Raw genomic sequence first — 17,562 nt, forward strand, 5'->3', positions numbered from 1 at the left:
ATATCATTTCTAACTTCCTTGGATGATATCTATCTTGGAATTTGCATGATTGGAGGGTTAGAGCAAGGTTTTGACGCGATTTGAAGTTGAAGACTATCCAGATAAGGTATGTATCTTGCCTAATCTTGTTGTGAGGGAATAACCCTTAGGATGTGACCTTATTTGTTTAATTGGATTGTGTGTAAAGCGACATATATGTAAGGTGACGAGCGTATATGTGAGTGATGTGTATGATTTTGACCGGATTAGACTTTAAGCTTCTAATTATACCTTGTTTGGATTACGTGCTTCCTATAATTCATGTTTAATCATTTGTATGACTACGTGAACTTCTTAAATCATACTAAATATCAAGTGTATGTTTGATTTCCTGTCTGAGCATGATATTCATTATCATATGGCGTACCCCCTAATATGAGTTGTAGTCGTACATTTCGTACATGCATACACCATAGCATGCTATTTTTCTCAGTCCATGAGTATGTGATTTGATATCCATTATCCATATACATGTATTCTTGTGTATACTTTTGTGTTATGGACTCATAGCACGTGAGCGATCCGTATGGATTGATTTATTATGGCACGTGATTTGTTTGTGCGATTTTTATGAATATGGCACGTGAACCCGTGCAACATGTGGATAAGGTCCATCCCTTAGGATCGTCCTCTCATGTTTCTCTCTTGATGACGTACACGCGGATTATGAAAAACTTATTAGTAGTTGGATTTTGCGTATCTTCTCTATATGCAAACCCCTTGTATGTATACATGAGTTGCACCATATTTCTTCTCTATATGCTAGTTCTGAAATGTATACATGCCTTTCATGCATATCTTTTCTATATGTTGCTTTGGTTGATGAAATAATTCATAGTACATATCTTCTCTATATGTCAATATATGCAACTTGACTTGTTTATTCATGCATATCTTCTCTATATGCTGAGGTGTTAAACTATTGAAGGGTTATTTGATATCTTATCCATATCTTTCTCTATATGCTGTCTTACTTGATGAAATGATTCACAGTATATATCCTCTCTATATGTCAAACTGTATAACTTGACTTTCTTATTCATTCATATCTTCTCTATATGTAACTGTCGATAATTTGTTGATGCTAGGGGCAGTGCTTCTCTATATGTATGGGATGCTAAACAATTGAAGTGTTACTTTTTATCATATGTATATCTTTTTTATATGCAGAAGTGTATTTGTTTATGATGCTTGTGCATATCTTCTTTATGTGCACCAATGGCTTTACTTGTACTTCATGTTTAGATTTCAATATTATTCTTGTGTACATGTTTATGCTATTGAGCTACCTAGGTTAAGTAAAATGAGTATTTTATGATTTTAAAACTTCATCGCTACTTCACCAAGGCTAGTCTTGATATTTACTAAGTATCTGGGGCCGATTGTACTGATACTTTTGCACCTTGCCTGCAGATCTTGGAGTTGAGCTGGTGTGGATGACGAAGGCTAGCATTGAAGATGCACCAGCGTTCCAGATATAAACTACCACATAATCATGGTAGATTAGGATTGTACTTCTATTTATGTATATTCAAAAATATATTATATTTTCTTCGTAACAGTGTTGTAAATCTAAATCTTAGTGCCTCATGACTTGTACTATCAATCCTTAGGGTAGTTGTATTGATATTTTCCATCTTATTTATTGTTTATTCATGATCTTTCATTTGAGTTGTGTTTTTTATTGTTTGACTTACCTAGCATGTTGGAGTTAGGCGCTATCACGACTAGGTGGAATTTTGAGTTGTGACAAGTTAGTATCAGAGTTCTAGGTAGGTTCTACGAGTCATGAGCAAGTGTCAAGTAGATTCTTGCGGATCAATATGATGACGTAGTTGCTTCTCCCCAGAAGTCTGCTTCAAGGAGGTCCAAAACAATTGATGAAGGGTTCCAAAAAGGTAAAACACCACTACCAACGGTCTTTGTTGTACCTTGATGTGTTAGCTGATCCGCCACTAAATTTTGCTCCTTGTAACTATGGTGGATGACTGGATTGCTCAGCTGATGGATCAAGGACCATAGTGCATAATACCTAAATTAACACATCTACGTACATAATTTTTTAAAATTATTCCTCTAACTTTATGAATTTTCAGTTTAGAAATTTTAGTTGTCATATGACATGTTTTAAATATCTTTGATTGTTGATCAAATTTATGTTCTTTATAAAATGTTTATGAGTTCTCATTAAAAATTTTATCACAGTTCCCGCTAAATATAATACAACTAGAGTTTGTTAAATAATTGATAGAGACTAAAGGTGCTCATTTTGACAAATTTAGATGACCAAAAACTGTTCAGAGAATGTTATAAGGACTAATCTAAACCTACTCCAAACCTAAGGGATCTTTTTGTCATTTTATCTTTAGGAAAACTTTTCAATTTTTTTTCTAATAGGCCCGTTTAGCTAATAAAACTTTTTCCTTTTCTCATAGAATTTACATATTGGACCGGTTAAAATTGGGTGAACCGGACACTGGAATCCTCTGGAACTAGAAGAAAGAACCGCCATCTTAGTGGGTTACCAATTTCTTAATGCCCAAGCCAACTTTCTAACGTAACCTATATAAAGTCCGTGGTTCTAACATCGACACCATCAAATTTATTAGCAATTGATTGTAAATCCGAGTTCAGACTCTAAGCTTACGTTCCCATATATCCCAGACCGATAGGAAATCTTTAAATCTTTGAACTGACCATTGGTATTGGTGAAGTTTTGCTCGTTTTCTCATGGTAATCCTCTATTTATTTTACTTTGCTTAAGAATTTGTTTCGTTTGATATAGGAGCATTTTGTTCTTTGCCGGCTAGGTTTATACACCCTTTGCCCTTTTATATCCTCGTTATGTTTTCAGAATTCACGTTTTTTTTTTTTTTTTGGCATGATAAAGTAACTGCTTTTCATATTTTTAGGTTAAGAAATTTCGTGCCAAGTCTTTTTGTATGCAATTATTTTTTTTTTCTTCGTTATTATATCTGCTTTTCTTTCTCTTGCATATAGTTTTAATTGCATAATTGAACCTCAAAACATATTATGTTTTCCAACTCAATTTTGTTGATTAAAAGTTAAAAGGGATGTTCTTGAGCTAGCATACATACACCTGTTTAAGCGCTAGAGATCTCTGTTTAAAAAAAAAAATTAAAAAAAAAACAGAAGGATCTGGATATTTTGCGTCTTATTCTTGTTAAACATATTCTTGTAGAAAATAATGTGTCCATAAAATTACTCTACTCTTGGTTTTTCATGAATGCGTTTCTGCTTTGTTTTCATGGTTTCTGTTTTCAGGCATCTCCGATAGTTGTGGGAACAACGGTTGGAGCTGCTGCTTTGGGAGCTAGGTACTTGATAAGAGCATGGCAAACATTCAAAGCCGCACCTCGAGTTCGGAGGTTTTACCACGGTGGGTTTGAACAAGTTATGACAAGAAGGGAAGCAGCATTAATTCTTGGAGTCAGGTATATATAAATCTGGTGTTCTGTTTTGTCATGCCAAAGTGTGTGTATTTTTTGCTCTATTCTTGGGGTATCAGGCAGGACTTAGATTGCACATTATGCGGAACCTGAAACTCGTAAACTCGCAAGAAGAACAATAGCTTAGCTATAAATCTGACGGAACAAATGTCCCTTTTAGATTGCTAACTTCTTTCTGGTTATGTTAGGAGCTAGGTTATCACTTTCAGACTGTATATTATGCATAGTCCTTACTCCTTTAGGCCTTAGGGGGTCAGGTTTGTAGAATTGATGGTCAATTTGCTCATCAATAGGCAGATTGTTGCGCCTGGCATACTTTTTGTTTGAGCTTGCGAATCAAACTTGACCACATTTATTGGTTGAATTAGATTAATTTGCTTCTTTCTTTTCATTGCAGAGAAAGTGCTGTCCTGGAGAAGATAAAGGAGGCTCACAGGAGAGTAATGGTAGCAAATCATCCAGATGCCGGTGGTAGCCATTATATTGCTTCCAAAATCAATGAAGCTAAGGACATCTTGTTAGGGAAAACTAAGGGAGCTAATTCCGCTTTCTAATTCACCATTTTATTTACACCTTCATTTTTTTTTTCCCCTTAGCAGCTTCATTGTCAGTATGCGTGTTGATTTGAGAAAGAGGTGAATTTGTATCAGTAAATGTATTACTATTATAATTTACCAAAAGTAATTTTTTTGAATGTAATTTAGGGAACTTCTTTGCAATAAAGAGTTGTACTACCCTGTTTCCTTTCCCATTTTGAACCAGGGATCTGCACGGAATATATGAACACCTCTCTTGAACTATATATACCAGTAGTCTAACTTTTTCAGAGAAGTGAGAACTATACTTACAGTCCATACAAACCGGAGTAAAACCTCAGAACAAGATATCAATAAGCAGCATTTTGCATTATATTTTCGCGAAATAAGTCTGTTCATGGTACATTGCAGCAACCGAGCAAACTCCAAAAAAAATTGGAGAAGCGGCTATTTCACAAGCTACACTAAATACGTAAAAAGAATGAGCAGACATCATGTACAAACAGAACCCATTTCCTTCGACGAAACAAAGACAAAAGCAAGAAACAAAAAATCCTAATGTTACAAAACGCTCAATTGCGTTAAATAGAAATACAACCCAACCTGGAGGAACCCAACTTGGAGGATTTTCTTCATATGTCATCAGTGGAGAATCCAAATCGAAGCAATAGAAAAACTTTAGTTGCCAGAGAAAATAATTCATGACGATATTGGCTCGTACGGATATGATAGCCATGGGTGTTTTAGAGCCTCTAAAGCAGAAGGTCGCTTCTTTGGGTTAACTTCTAAAAGATGAGCCACAAAATCAATAAAACCTTGATCTCCCATCGGTAATCGATACCTCAAGGATGTCTTTTTGGGTATTAAGTATTCCAATCTGTTTGTTTCCTATAAATAGAAAAAAGTGGAATGGTCAGTATACAAGTGAGCAGCAGACAGAAGCAGAGCAACATCCGTGCTTGAAGCAGTGTACTGAGGGGAGGCAAAGAAGTGGAACTCTCTAAAATAGGTGCGGGTAAGTTTTTACCCATATTAAATCCTAATCTTTTGACATGTGTATTATATTAAATTTTATTTTATTTTTGGCTAAAGTTACATCCTTAATTAACCAACTCATAGACTACAAAGGATCTGAAGGGTCTCCAGCAACGATGTTTACTAATTTTTCAGCAAATTATAAATCATAGTCGAAGTTCAACTCAAGGAAATATTTAGTAGATAAAGAACTATCAAAACCAATGGGTGAAAAATATTTATACCTCCTACTTAGCTTTAAAAGTAAAACTTCCCCCTCAACTTTGAACAATAGACATTCTCCTCTCATTTCTCAATTAACTTTTTTAAATGCCTTATTTACCTTTTATATTATCACCGTTTATCTCTATTTTTCTTTTTTTTTTTCTTTTATATCATGATATTTTTCTCTTTTCTAAGAATATATATTTTGAAAAAAGAACCTATCTAATAATCTCATTTTCAAAATTAAAAAAAAAAATCATCAAGCATATAATTTAATGATGTTGAATAGTGAAAATGATGAGCGAATAAGAAAGATATTATGATATAGTGGTGAAGGGATTTAAAAATTATTTTATGTCACAAGTTCAAATCCTAGATATGGTACTTTAGTTTTCTTTTCAAAACCTCTTGTATGAATTTTTGGCTCCGCCCACTGAGAAATTATAACTTAAGGGGTCGTTTGGTTTGAATATAAGTTATGCTGGGATTAGTTATACTAAGATCAGTTATGTTGGGATTAGTTATTTTGATATTATTTCTTATTGACTATTTGGTATATTGTATTAGTCCTGGAATTATCAATTTTACTGCTTTATCCTAGGATAACTTATTCTGGGATAACTATTCCATCATCTGGCAGGTACAAGTTATCCCGAAACTATTTTTAAGCTTGGGATAAACTTATCCTACGACACTAAATTTTTATCCCATGATTATTTTTGCTTATCCATCATACCAACAACCTCTAAATATATACTTAATATGTGTTATATTAAAATAACAATCATAAAAGTAACAGTAGATTTTGTAGAAAGGAATATTCTATTTATTATTTTAATATACTTAAGTTACAACTTATAACAAAATAAGGGAAGCCCGGGCACTAAGCTCCCGCTATGCGCGGGGTCCGGGGAAGGCCGGACCACAAGGGTCTATCGTACGCAGTCTTACCCTGCATTTCTGCAAGAGGCTGTTTCCACGGCTCGAACCCGTGACCCGTGTCAACAGCCTTACCCTCCTGTTTAAAACTTATAACAAGACATGGGAAAATAGGTGATCAACCCACGAAAAGGAGGGGAAAAAGAAAATGAAATAAAGAGTGGAAAGGCCTTACACTTTACCTGATTTCGTTCATATAGCATGTGATTTTTGGTGAAATATTTGTAAGTATCTCGTCCTTTGACGAGCATCTCTTGATCAATCGGACTGATGATACCAATTACCCTAGCAAGCAGCGCGGCGGGAGAGTCATTCTGAAAAAGGACCTGCAAACATGGACAAAGACCTATAAAATCCCACTAGCAGAAGACTTCATTTTAAGCAAACTTGAATATTCAAAAACTTTATTTCTATTCACTTATTCGTGAAGAGAGTAAGAGCTATAACTTAAATCATTTCTCATTAGCTTGAATTTTACTTTGCCAACGGGGTTTTCCTTTCCAATTAGGTAAATTCACCAACTGGCTATTAGTTGCTCGAGAAAGAATCAGCTCAGAGAGAAGTATCAAGAGTACAACTACAGTATTACTATTTATGCCTGTTAATGCAAGAGTTTTAATTGGCAAAAACATTTGTTGTCTAACAAAGGGAAAAAATGATACTTGAATGAAATATAAAGTTCCCTAACGCATTACTTAACTCCATCTAATTACATTAGGCATGCCACTGTCAGAATTTTGCTTTATCCACAAGGTCGTTAGTCCTTCTGAAGATTCTCAGTGCAAAAGCAGTATCAAAGCCAAAAGCTAATAAAATAAAATATACATGATTTACTCGTCCGGAGAAACATTCTTCTGCAAGTTGGATATTGGTTTCTTGTGATTCTAACATAAGATAGGATTAAGTAGCAAGATCGAAGAATGGTCTCTCACTGCCCTCCAAACAAACTTATTTCATATTAGGATTACATGCCGGCAGTTACTAGGGGGCTTCCAAAAGGTTTGGAGCCAATAGCAACTCCAAGACATAATTTCTTTAATAACTGAGAAATCACTGAGGGCCAGCGGCGCATGGTTCAAAACTCGGTAAATAAGGGGTCCGCTCTTGTACCCAGATAAATATCAGGCTTTCATTCGCAGAAAGGTCCGAATCCTTGGCGTGCGCCTAACCCATATATCACACGCTACACTCTTACCACTAGTCCAAAGCTCTAGGGCTAACTTCATGAAATAATTATGTGTTGCATTAATTTGGATTTACCAAATTCATAAATCCAGAAGAAAGGGGAAGGGATCAAAATGAAAAAGTGAATAAGCACTTCAAGAACTACCACAATGCATGGCATAATGGACAATAAAATCCACAATAAATTCATACTGACAATAAATATATAGAGATAACAATCAATATATAAAATGCATAACAAAAAAACTTACATTGCCCGTGCAAAGTTCTGCCAAGATGCAGCCAAGGGACCAGACGTCTATCTTTTTATAATAAGGAAGCCCCAAAATAACTTCTGGTGCGCGGTAGGATCTTGACTGGACATAAGAACAAAGATGATCTGTTTCGAAGCAACTGCTACCCAGATCAATTACCTTCACCTCACATCTACTGTAGCTTTTCACCAATATGTTTTCAGGCTTCAAATCACAATGTATGAGCCCAAGGCCATGCAAGAACTGAAGAGCCTCTAAACACTGAATAGTGATTGACTGCACAATAAATTCATATGAAATTGACCACAGAAGATATCATTAGCATCAAATCGCAATAAATATTTTGATCCAACAAACCTGCAGTCTTGGCATAGTAAAGTAGACTTCTCCACCAGATTCTCTATTAAATTTATGGAACTCATACAGATTGGCCTTCAGTAGTTCGCATACAATTAACAAATGTTCCTGAAAACAGACAGAAAGATCAGTGTCAAATTTTCGTGACCAAAAGTTTCTTCTGCTTACATAAAGAATAATACATAAATTTAAAGTATACGATAGTATTGCACAAACTCAAGAGGCACATCCAAGTGCACATCAACATTTCTTCCCACTTCGTATTTGATTACAGAAAATAATATTTTCAAACTGTCATGTTAAGATTGGCCGAAGATGTCAGCCACAACTATCAATTAGCATCAAGTGCAAAGCACAACCTTTTCACTTAGTCAAGGCTTTATCAACTTATTGATTAAAACTCGCAAAATCAAGTAGATGTTTAGACATGCTCACCTCTCTTGAGCAAGCAGCCAGGGTTGAGCTTACACATAACACAGTGTTGAAGTTTATTCTCAAGGTTCAGAACTATCTAGTTTTACAAAGACTTGGATGTTTTAGATAAGAGGGGAAAGTCAATAAGATGAGCTGGGTAACATCATTTTAAGTCTGATGAGAAACTTATGAACTTAAGGTTACCTTCCTCAACATCCATACAAGCAAGAAGAACAGTGTGGGAGAATGATGAAGAAAACTGTGCACACTCAAGATGTATCTTGCTGACTGTACTGGCAGATCTCTCTACATTGCTAAGTCATTTCGACGATGTAAAACTAAATTGAGATTTTTACAAAGTCTGTAAAGATACAAATTTTCACTTACTCGATAATAGAAGTAATCATACAACCGAAGTAGGTGGTACTTGTCGGCAGGATCATGCTTGTTGACAAATTTGAGAAGCTTTATTTCATCAAGACTCTGATCAAAAAAATCTTTGTTGTTCTTTATAATCTTTACACAGACATCCATGCCTGTATGAAGATCATGTGCTTGAACTGCTTTGCTGAATGCAGCAGATCCAAGATACTCAGTTACCTGATATCGTCCAGCTATAACTGAATTTAAAACAACCTGGAAATTTTTGTCCTCCTCAAATCCAGTTCTGAGTCAAAAAAAGAACTTCATTAACCACCAAAAAGAAACCCCTCAAAGCCTGAAAAATAAAAACTATTTGAGGTCAAGAAAATTCAAAACATGTTCCCTTTTGTAAGGGAAAATCAGAACATGATAGGATGCATGAAGAGACAACTATGGAAAGAAAGCTTCTTACTTAGGCTGAAGAAACTTGCCAAGGTATATTTCGCAAAGGTGATACAGAAATAAATATAGACATTTACTAGGGTAAAACATGTCTTGCTGAAGTCAAAGAAGATCAACTAGCTACAATCATATAGATCGACAGAACTATCTTTAAGTCACTAGCCTATCAATACTCGGTGCATGAGAAAATTATAATACATTAATCTGGAGTTCTTAGTAGCTAAATGGAAGTGGTTCAGTTACAGAGCTAAAGATCACAGTTCCCACGGAATTGTTTAAAAGCCTCTCTGTCTTTCCTCAAGGATTGCAGTGAAATTCCTTCAAGTAAATACAGTTCAAGCCAAACATACAAATTTCTCCAGCTCGCTTGACGACTACTATTGATCTGAATCACCCAGTCTCCTTGAGCTAATTACCAGATCAAGCAATAAATTTACCATAGCATAGTTATGGTAAAATGTATGAATGTCGTCTCTATGAAGAGTCTAGCTTGTAAAGTTCGAAACCCACTGGGTGCAAACAATTTCTGAGGGCCATCGGACTGGGTAAAACCTGAATTAACCGTGGTGCACTTGCGGAAAACTCCTTGCCGAGGGCCTGTGCACCCCCGGGATTAGTCGGGGCTCTTAGAGACTCGGACACCCGGTGCAAAACCACAAAAAAAAAAAAAAAAAAAAAGAGTCTAGCTTGTAATACAAGATTACATTATGTTCAGTATCCAACAACTTATCATGCACCGTAAAGGGCTTTGTATAGTTATTTATTAAGCAAGCCTGTTTTTGTTAAGCATGAGATACAGTCTAATCAGGTAAGTATCTCCTAGCATTCTAACATAACCAGAACATAAGCTCACAAATCTGATATATCCCTTCGTATCCAAAAGAATATAAGACAATTAGATATCCTGATCTTTGTATAATGAAAACTGACTATTTATCTAAATTGAAACATACAAAATCCGCTTTGCGCCTTTTTCAGCATAAATGGGGTTCAACAAGAATTACAACAACAAAAAAGGCAAATGTCACTTTTTGGATAATTGTGATGGTGCAGGGTCATAGGCTGACCTCACCGAGAATGATCAGCCTCCCTCTATCCCAAAAAAGAGGACCAATCTTAGATCACAATCTCATGCCAGCATCTACTCTTAGGGTGAGTTCGTTTCCACCACCTTCAGCAATGGCTGCTTAACCTTACTATGTTGTCAAAGCAAACTAAGGGCTCAAAAATTCCGTCTCTAGATAGAGCTCAAGATTTGTTAACAATAATAGCCCAGAGAGTTGTGGAAGAGCTTTTCATTGACTTACTACATCTTCACATCTCTAATAGAGTACATGTTTCTAATGTGTTCAGTAGACAGCCTCTCCCTTATCACAGTTTAAACCTATTCTTGATCTGGTGTTGTGCTTAGAAACCCAACATAAGCAGTACCAAGATGAAGATTGTAATTGCATATATGAAGCAGTTTCCTAAAGACTTGAAAATGGCAAACTACTGATTAAAATCAAATAACAGGGATTATTTCCCCTCTAATTCAAAAGAAGCAAAAGGAGATTGAACATGCCTGTTTTTCCTATGCACAATCTTTAGTTCAAAAGTTTCAAATTCCTCTTCCTGCGCCTTGATCTGCTTTACTTGCTCCTGAACAGCAGCCGCTTCCTCATCCTCCAATGATGCTTCCAAATCTTCCTCTCTTGCACTGGCAATTTGTGTGCCCTCTTCTTTCTTCAAATGCTCCCGTTCTACATAACCATAATTTGAAAGAGATGAAGGGCTAGAATTTACTGATCCTGCAGCAATTTGGTTGCTTTCATCTCTTGAGCTCTTAATAGGCGAGGACTCGTTGCTTTTGCACCTCAAAGAGCCAAACATGTCATCATTTGCCATCAGACTGTCACGAGCTTCATCAGGTATAATGGTATTGCCCTTGCTTGACCATAAAGATTTACCCGAGCTTGTCTGAATCAACTGCCCATCTCTGGGAGAGGGAAATGAGAATCCCCCATGTAAGTGATTTGTTTGTACCAATCCTCCTTCATCAATAACAGTGTCTTTGTAAAATCTCTGCTCAGCTGATTTCTCATCTCTGTTTCTTATCTCAGAATAAGGCTTATCTGAATCAGGGGGTATGTGTCTGGCCCCACCAATACTGGCATCATGATCATGGAAATACTCTATATCCCCCTCACTACTCCCTCCAACCAAACTGTCACGCACCTCACTACCAATGTCAACAGTATCGCTGTTAATACCTACACCAATTGATCTAACTGAACCATGCTGATCACCGTCCATGCAAATATCATGCAATCGGGGCTTTTCACCCTTGTTCGAGGCTCTATCATTCCTTAACATGACAAGTTTATCTGTTTGAGCGACAAGTCCCTGCCAAACAGGCTCTGTGCACATCAAATTCATTTCTTCATCTGAAGGCCCAACAGGACCAACATTCTTTGATTGAGAATATCTCTCAACTGATAAGTAGGAATCTTCCTCTGCAAAAGATTGCTCATCATCGTCTCTGTTTTGCCCTATTTGAGGATCTGGAACACTACCGTGCCCTGTTCCCTTCTCGTTATCACTAGGGTAATCAATTTCATGAGATAAAAACCAGGACTCATCTTCAATAGGCTGCCTTGTATAGCCAACATCGTCATCATCATCATATTCATCGGAATCCCAATATTCATTGGGGAAGTCAACACATTCACTCAATCCATCACCAATAGTTGCGAAACCAGAAACAAGCTCAGAAGTGTCCTCAGTAATGCCTTGACTTACAGACAACCAACTGCCTCCGCCGATCCTTTTTCCACCTGATGATTAGTTGAACAATGATATGATTAATCCACAAAGACATCAATCAGATTCACATAGAGAAGATAAAAAACATAACACAAGGATAAGTAGACAATATCATCAGGTCAAAACAATTTAGAAAACTACCTCAGAATCCATCTATCTTCTATGGCATTATTACTGGTTATTGTTATTGCTTTTCGATATATTTTCTGTCTCTTACGATGCTGATATTATTTTTCTGTGTTGTTGTCACTGATCTATCGTTTATTTTCGTCTTCTTGAGCCGAGGGTCTTTCGGAAACAGCCTCTCTACCCCTCTGGGATAGGGGTAAGGTCTGCGTACACTCTACCCTCCCCAAACCCCACTTCTGAAATTTTACTGGATTGTTGTTGTTGTTGTTGTACCTCAGAACCCAAAATTGAGAAAGAATGGATAACCAAGTTTGTTTCGTCCCAAAAGTCTATGAGTAACTTATAATCAAGAGCTCCCTTTCGATTTTCTTTATTTGGGGACGACCATCACAAACAAGATTTAGGATGTTCCATCTACCACATATCATTATAGGACAGGATAAGCTAATAGACAAAAACCCTCCCTAGCACCAATCGTAGGATACAATACTACAATACGATAATGATTAAGCAACTTAGGTAACTCGTTTAATACTCCTCCATCTGATCTGCAGTCATAGAATACAGAGGTTGTCGGTACTAAACAAAAATTCAAAAGGTTAATGACTTGGAAGCATATTGTATTCCCTCTAAGTGGCATCTTCTTTCCTAACCCAAACAGCACTTTCAGGGCCTCATCATGTATCATCTCATTCAATTTGTGAGATCACAAAATTTCCCTTCGAGAAGTTCAGAGCCATTTATTAATTTTTGTATGTCTTCAAAGAATGAACTAACTTTTTGTCTAAGAGTACAAGATAAAACTAGTCATTAGAGAGCAAACCTGAATTGCTAAGTTCTTGTCCAATAGGAACATCTAGAAATGAACCTATAACATATGTATTGTCACCATCTGTAATCTTTGAGCCAGGTCCATCTCGTTCAAACTTTTCCTCCCAATGAATATTGAAGGACTTCTCTTCTGACTTGATTCTAACAGGTGGCAACCTGGGTAGTTCTTCTTTCTGACTCTCAGATATAAGCGAAAAGCCTAAGCTGCTGAAATCTTTTGGTTCGCGTCCTGGTATCTTCCCCAGATACAAAGCTCTTCCCACCTCATCCACTTGCTCTTTAATTGTACTCCTAACGCCGTTACCTTCTGTTATGCTTTTACCTACTTTGTTACCACCAGAACCAAAGTTTTGATCATAACTTGTCGAAACATCTACTTTGGAGAATGGAATAGCAGTTTTGGTAGAGCAATCTTTCCAAGGCTCGGATGAAGAGTTAGTCGATTCAGGACTTTTTGACCTAGGGTTACTAATAATTACATTGTTGGATGCCCCATTTAGTTTAATCTGGTGATTACCCTCTTTGAGTTCACTATTTTGACTCCTTTCATTCTCTGGCTGCACATTGTCTTTGCTGGTATTTCCAGGCCATGACGTTCTCCTTTCACCTGAAAAACTGACATCTTCTCCAGAATTTTCATTAGCCTTACCACTATCAAAGACCTCAGACGAATTTAACCGCAACTTCCCACTATGCACCAAACCTGAAAAGTCCTTGGTAGCACTCGTGCGACCATTGTTCTGATAAGACACAAGAGAACCATTGGGATTGTAGTTCCACGAGTACATATCAATCGCACTATCCTCGACATTGTTGCAAACACTCAAGGTTTTGTTGTTTGTCCCAACAGATTCATTATGTTCCTCCTTCTTGCCAACATAAGCAACATTTTTCAAGTTGCATTCTGTGCCATTTCTCCCAATCCCACACTCTATCTCCTTAACAATAAGCTCTTTTGGAATTTCGCCATTGCTCCTCGAACTTGTCTCCTTGAAAACCTTCCCACCATTTCGACAGGTCATACCAAGAATCTCCAAAGTCACTTTTCCTCCATTTGCTTCTTCTAATGATCTGCTCAGCTCTTTATCCTCTAGCGTAAGCTTCTGAACCACACCATTCAGATCAGAACATTTATTCAGCTCACCACGCAATGCAGCCTCGGCCCTTGTAAATTTATTCTTTCGCAGAAATTCCAATATCGCATCTAAAGATGTCGAGTCAGCCATCGATACAACAGAGAACTCAAAAATCTTCAAATATTCAACTGCTACAAACAATATTCAACCCAACCTGGAAAAAAAAAAAAAAAAGGCAAATAATAATACAAAGCCTATTACAAGAAGTGCACAACAAGTCAGCTTTAAACACTATATAAAACTTGATAACACATACAGAGTTAAGAAAATACAATGTCAAATGTGGTCCAACTTAGGTGTTGATTGACTGAAAAATACAGATTACCCATATTGTGCTATTTGCTGTTTGGCTCCAGATAACAGAAGATTGCATAATCACAAGAAAGCAATAAATTTCAAGAGACCAAAATACTGAAACAGAAAGCTGAACCTAAGTTGTAGTAACAGAAACAACTATAAGAGTAAAAGCTGAATGAAAACCAAACACCTTAAAAACCCTAGCTAGATTTTCCACACACCCAATTCAAAGATCTCAACTTTAATGATTAAAGAGTTCAAAAAGTTTCTACTTTTACTGATTAAGAAAAAGTAAATAAAAAAAGGGTAAAGAGTAGAATAAGGAAACCAAAAATTGAAAAGGGTTAAAAATGGAAAGAACCTGAAAACGGAAAGAATGAAAAATAGTGAAAAGGGAAACTCACGGATCGAAGGTACGATATATTTGCTGGTAAACAAAAGATATCTCAATTGATAACATCGTCAACAAACATCACCTTCAGCTGAGACAAAGCTGGATATGGATGCTTCCATTTACGTTACAACAAAATGGGAGCATTTTGATTTTGAATTTTCCTTTTTTCTTTTATCTTTTTTCCTTTGAGTATTTTATTTGTTTCCTGTTGTTCTTGGGTGTTCTCCAATGCGAAGTGATCTTTTGGCTTGGCTAAGAAAATATTTCAGGTCTGGCCTGGGGACATGGTTGTCGAATTAAGCATTATATTTTTAATGGTATTGTTACTACTATAAAATATAACTAATAATTTCTTACTACTACATACTACAGTAATATTTTCTTAAAATACTTTTTATTAAAAACGATAATTTTATCTTATTTTACACTGCAACTTTTAAGTATGAATAATTTCGCTCCAAAATGATTAAGTGAGCGTTTGGACATAAAAATTGTAAAATTCCAAATTTTTAAAGTTAAATTGGTATTTGAAATTTTGAGTTGTGTTTGGACATGAACATAATTTTGGGTTGTTTTTGAAGTTTTGTGAGTGATTTGAGTGAAAATTTTAAAAAACAGGTTTTTGGAGTTTTTAAAATTTTCGAAAATTTCCAAAATGCATCTTCAAGTAAAAATTGAAAATTTTATGAACAAACGTTGATTTTGGAAAAAAGTAAAAAAAAATGGAAAATAGGAAAAATTTTCTTATGTCCAAACGAGCTCTAAGTAATGAAGTGTTTTAAAATCATACAAAATTAAACATGTCGACATTCTTACTCTATACCTAATCCTTCTTTTACTTAGCAAACAGAAAGAAAAGTTTTAAAACACCCGATAGAACCTCGACCTTATCGACCCTTGACAAAAAAAAATATTGGACCTAATTCAATTTTAAAAGTTAGCTCATGAGATGATAATTATCCAAGATTATATAAAAAGTCCAACACTCCCCCTCCCCCGCACACCAAGGACTAGACATCTCGAGCATGGACAACATAAGATGAGGATCAAACATATGATAAACAATTAATTAGAATGGGTCTAACTCTTATATCATATTAAAGAAATATACATTGGGTCTTACTCAACTCCAAAAGTTAGTTCATGAGCTGAAGATTGCCCAAGACCATATAAAGAATAAAAATTTCCAACCTACAATGGATGTCGGAACTCAACAACCCTCCACACCAACCGTTCATTAGTTCGCGTAGATTATATATAAACACACTAACTAACAATTTGGAATCCAAATTCGAGATGTTCCCCGGAAGGTATTTAAGTTTCACACAAGTAACCTTCTGCTTTGAAGGATAAACTATGATATTTGATGGAATACTAGGTCAGCCACATATTTTGTCTCATACGCTGAATGAACTTAACATGTGCCTTTAGTGCCTTAATTAGTTTGATGACTTGTATTGTCTATAATGATCTAAGCTGCAGTAGAAAATGAGTATAGAGTTGTTGTCAACTGGGTTCGATCTCGAGCTGATACCACTAGTAGGAGTAACTAGCTTTCAAAATCAACGGCCGCGATTATATTTCCGTTAATGAGCAGCGAGGGACGAGATGAAGCCACGTCAACGCTTGGTTGTTATTAATCAGACGATGAGAGAGAGAGAGAAGGCATAACAGATTTCATATTCACTTCTCCCTACTCTTCTCTTTTTCTTCTTCTTCTTTTCACTCCTTCTCTCCCAGATTCCAACTTCTTCTTCTTCTTCTCCAATTTCTGCAGATCTTCCAGCTATGGGTCAAGTTTACATTCAGTTCAATTAGCTTAATTTTCTTCCTTAGATTTGTAATTTGTTTTCAGTTTCCATTTATAAAAAACCAGAAAATTGTCCCAATTGTTTGCAATTGCTCTTATATTTGAAATTTAGTTCAAGTCCCTGTTAGATCCTGACATTTGGTATTAGATCCTCGATTCTGTGACTCTGTGGTGAGAATGGCTGAAGGAACTCGTCTCAAACTCATGGATGAAAAACTCGTGAAACATGATTGAAATTTTTGAGCATGTACTCACCAGTCAGCAGGAATTTTGTGACACACAAACAGGGATTCAAGGTACCCTGGAACTGATTCTCGATAGGTTGACCACTCTAGAGAGGCTTCCCAATATAGTACAAGGTGATAATCGTCAAGGCGATGGGTTGCTACCTCTGCCAGTACAGGAGATGAGGCCAAATAGAAATCAGATTGTTCTAGTTCCCCCTCCTAAATGGGAATTACCCAGCTTCGAAGGACATGAACCCAAGGTATGGATTCGAAAATATGAAAGATATTTCAATTTATATCGAATTCCAAACAATCACAAGGTAGAGGCTGTTGCACTTTACTTAAATAGATTAGTTGAAACTTGGTACCACTCTCTCACTTTAAGTAAATGAGAGATCAGTTGGACTCAGTTTAAGGAATAATTTATCTGTAGGTTTGGGGATACAATGATGGACGACATAGTGGAGGAATTCAATAAGCTAAGTCAGGTGGGCACAATAGATGAGTTTCTGGGCAAGTTTGAAGATATGAAAGCTCATATTTTAATCAGGAACCCTCATCTTGATGAATCTCATTTTATCTCTAGCTTCATAGGAGCTATGAAGGAAGAGATTCGATTTGGAGTGAAGTTGTTCAAGCCCACTATGTTGAAGTTTGCTATCGAACAGGCTAGGT

At 36.3% G+C, this 17,562-nt stretch overlaps 2 protein-coding genes across 5 annotated transcripts; one reads left to right on the forward strand and one right to left on the reverse strand.

Moving 5' to 3' along the window:
* The first annotated feature begins 2,535 nt into the window (after positions 1-2,535).
* Positions 2,536-4,258, forward strand: LOC107780764 (mitochondrial import inner membrane translocase subunit TIM14-3). The gene is made up of 3 exons (XM_016601348.2): positions 2,536-2,772; positions 3,325-3,494; positions 3,907-4,258. Exons 1-3 carry the CDS (start codon positions 2,770-2,772, stop codon positions 4,061-4,063), a joined length of 330 nt encoding a protein of 109 aa, XP_016456834.1. The 5' UTR covers positions 2,536-2,769; the 3' UTR covers positions 4,064-4,258.
* Positions 4,259-4,395: 137 nt separating this feature from the next.
* On the reverse strand, positions 4,396-15,143 carry LOC107780763 (uncharacterized). Of its 4 annotated transcripts, none has more exons than XM_075219636.1 (8): positions 14,861-15,143; positions 13,016-14,313; positions 10,823-12,074; positions 8,821-9,100; positions 8,020-8,127; positions 7,660-7,938; positions 6,406-6,549; positions 4,396-4,933 (listed from the first exon to the last, which is right to left on the reverse strand). In XM_075219636.1, the coding sequence occupies exons 2-8, from the start codon at positions 14,247-14,249 to the stop codon at positions 4,745-4,747; spliced, it is 3,486 nt and encodes a 1,161-aa protein (XP_075075737.1). In that variant the 5' UTR covers positions 14,250-14,313; positions 14,861-15,143; the 3' UTR covers positions 4,396-4,744. The 4 variants fall into 4 exon arrangements, with proteins under 4 accessions (XP_075075737.1, XP_075075740.1, XP_075075738.1 ...); XM_075219639.1 differs by having other exon boundaries at positions 14,933-15,123; XM_075219637.1 differs by lacking the exon at positions 14,861-15,143 and adding an exon at positions 14,818-14,836.
* Between the last annotated feature and the right edge of the window lie 2,419 nt (positions 15,144-17,562).

Source organism: Nicotiana tabacum, chromosome 8, assembly GCF_000715075.1.
Source record: "Nicotiana tabacum cultivar K326 chromosome 8, ASM71507v2, whole genome shotgun sequence".
Taxonomy (NCBI): domain Eukaryota; kingdom Viridiplantae; phylum Streptophyta; class Magnoliopsida; order Solanales; family Solanaceae; genus Nicotiana; species Nicotiana tabacum.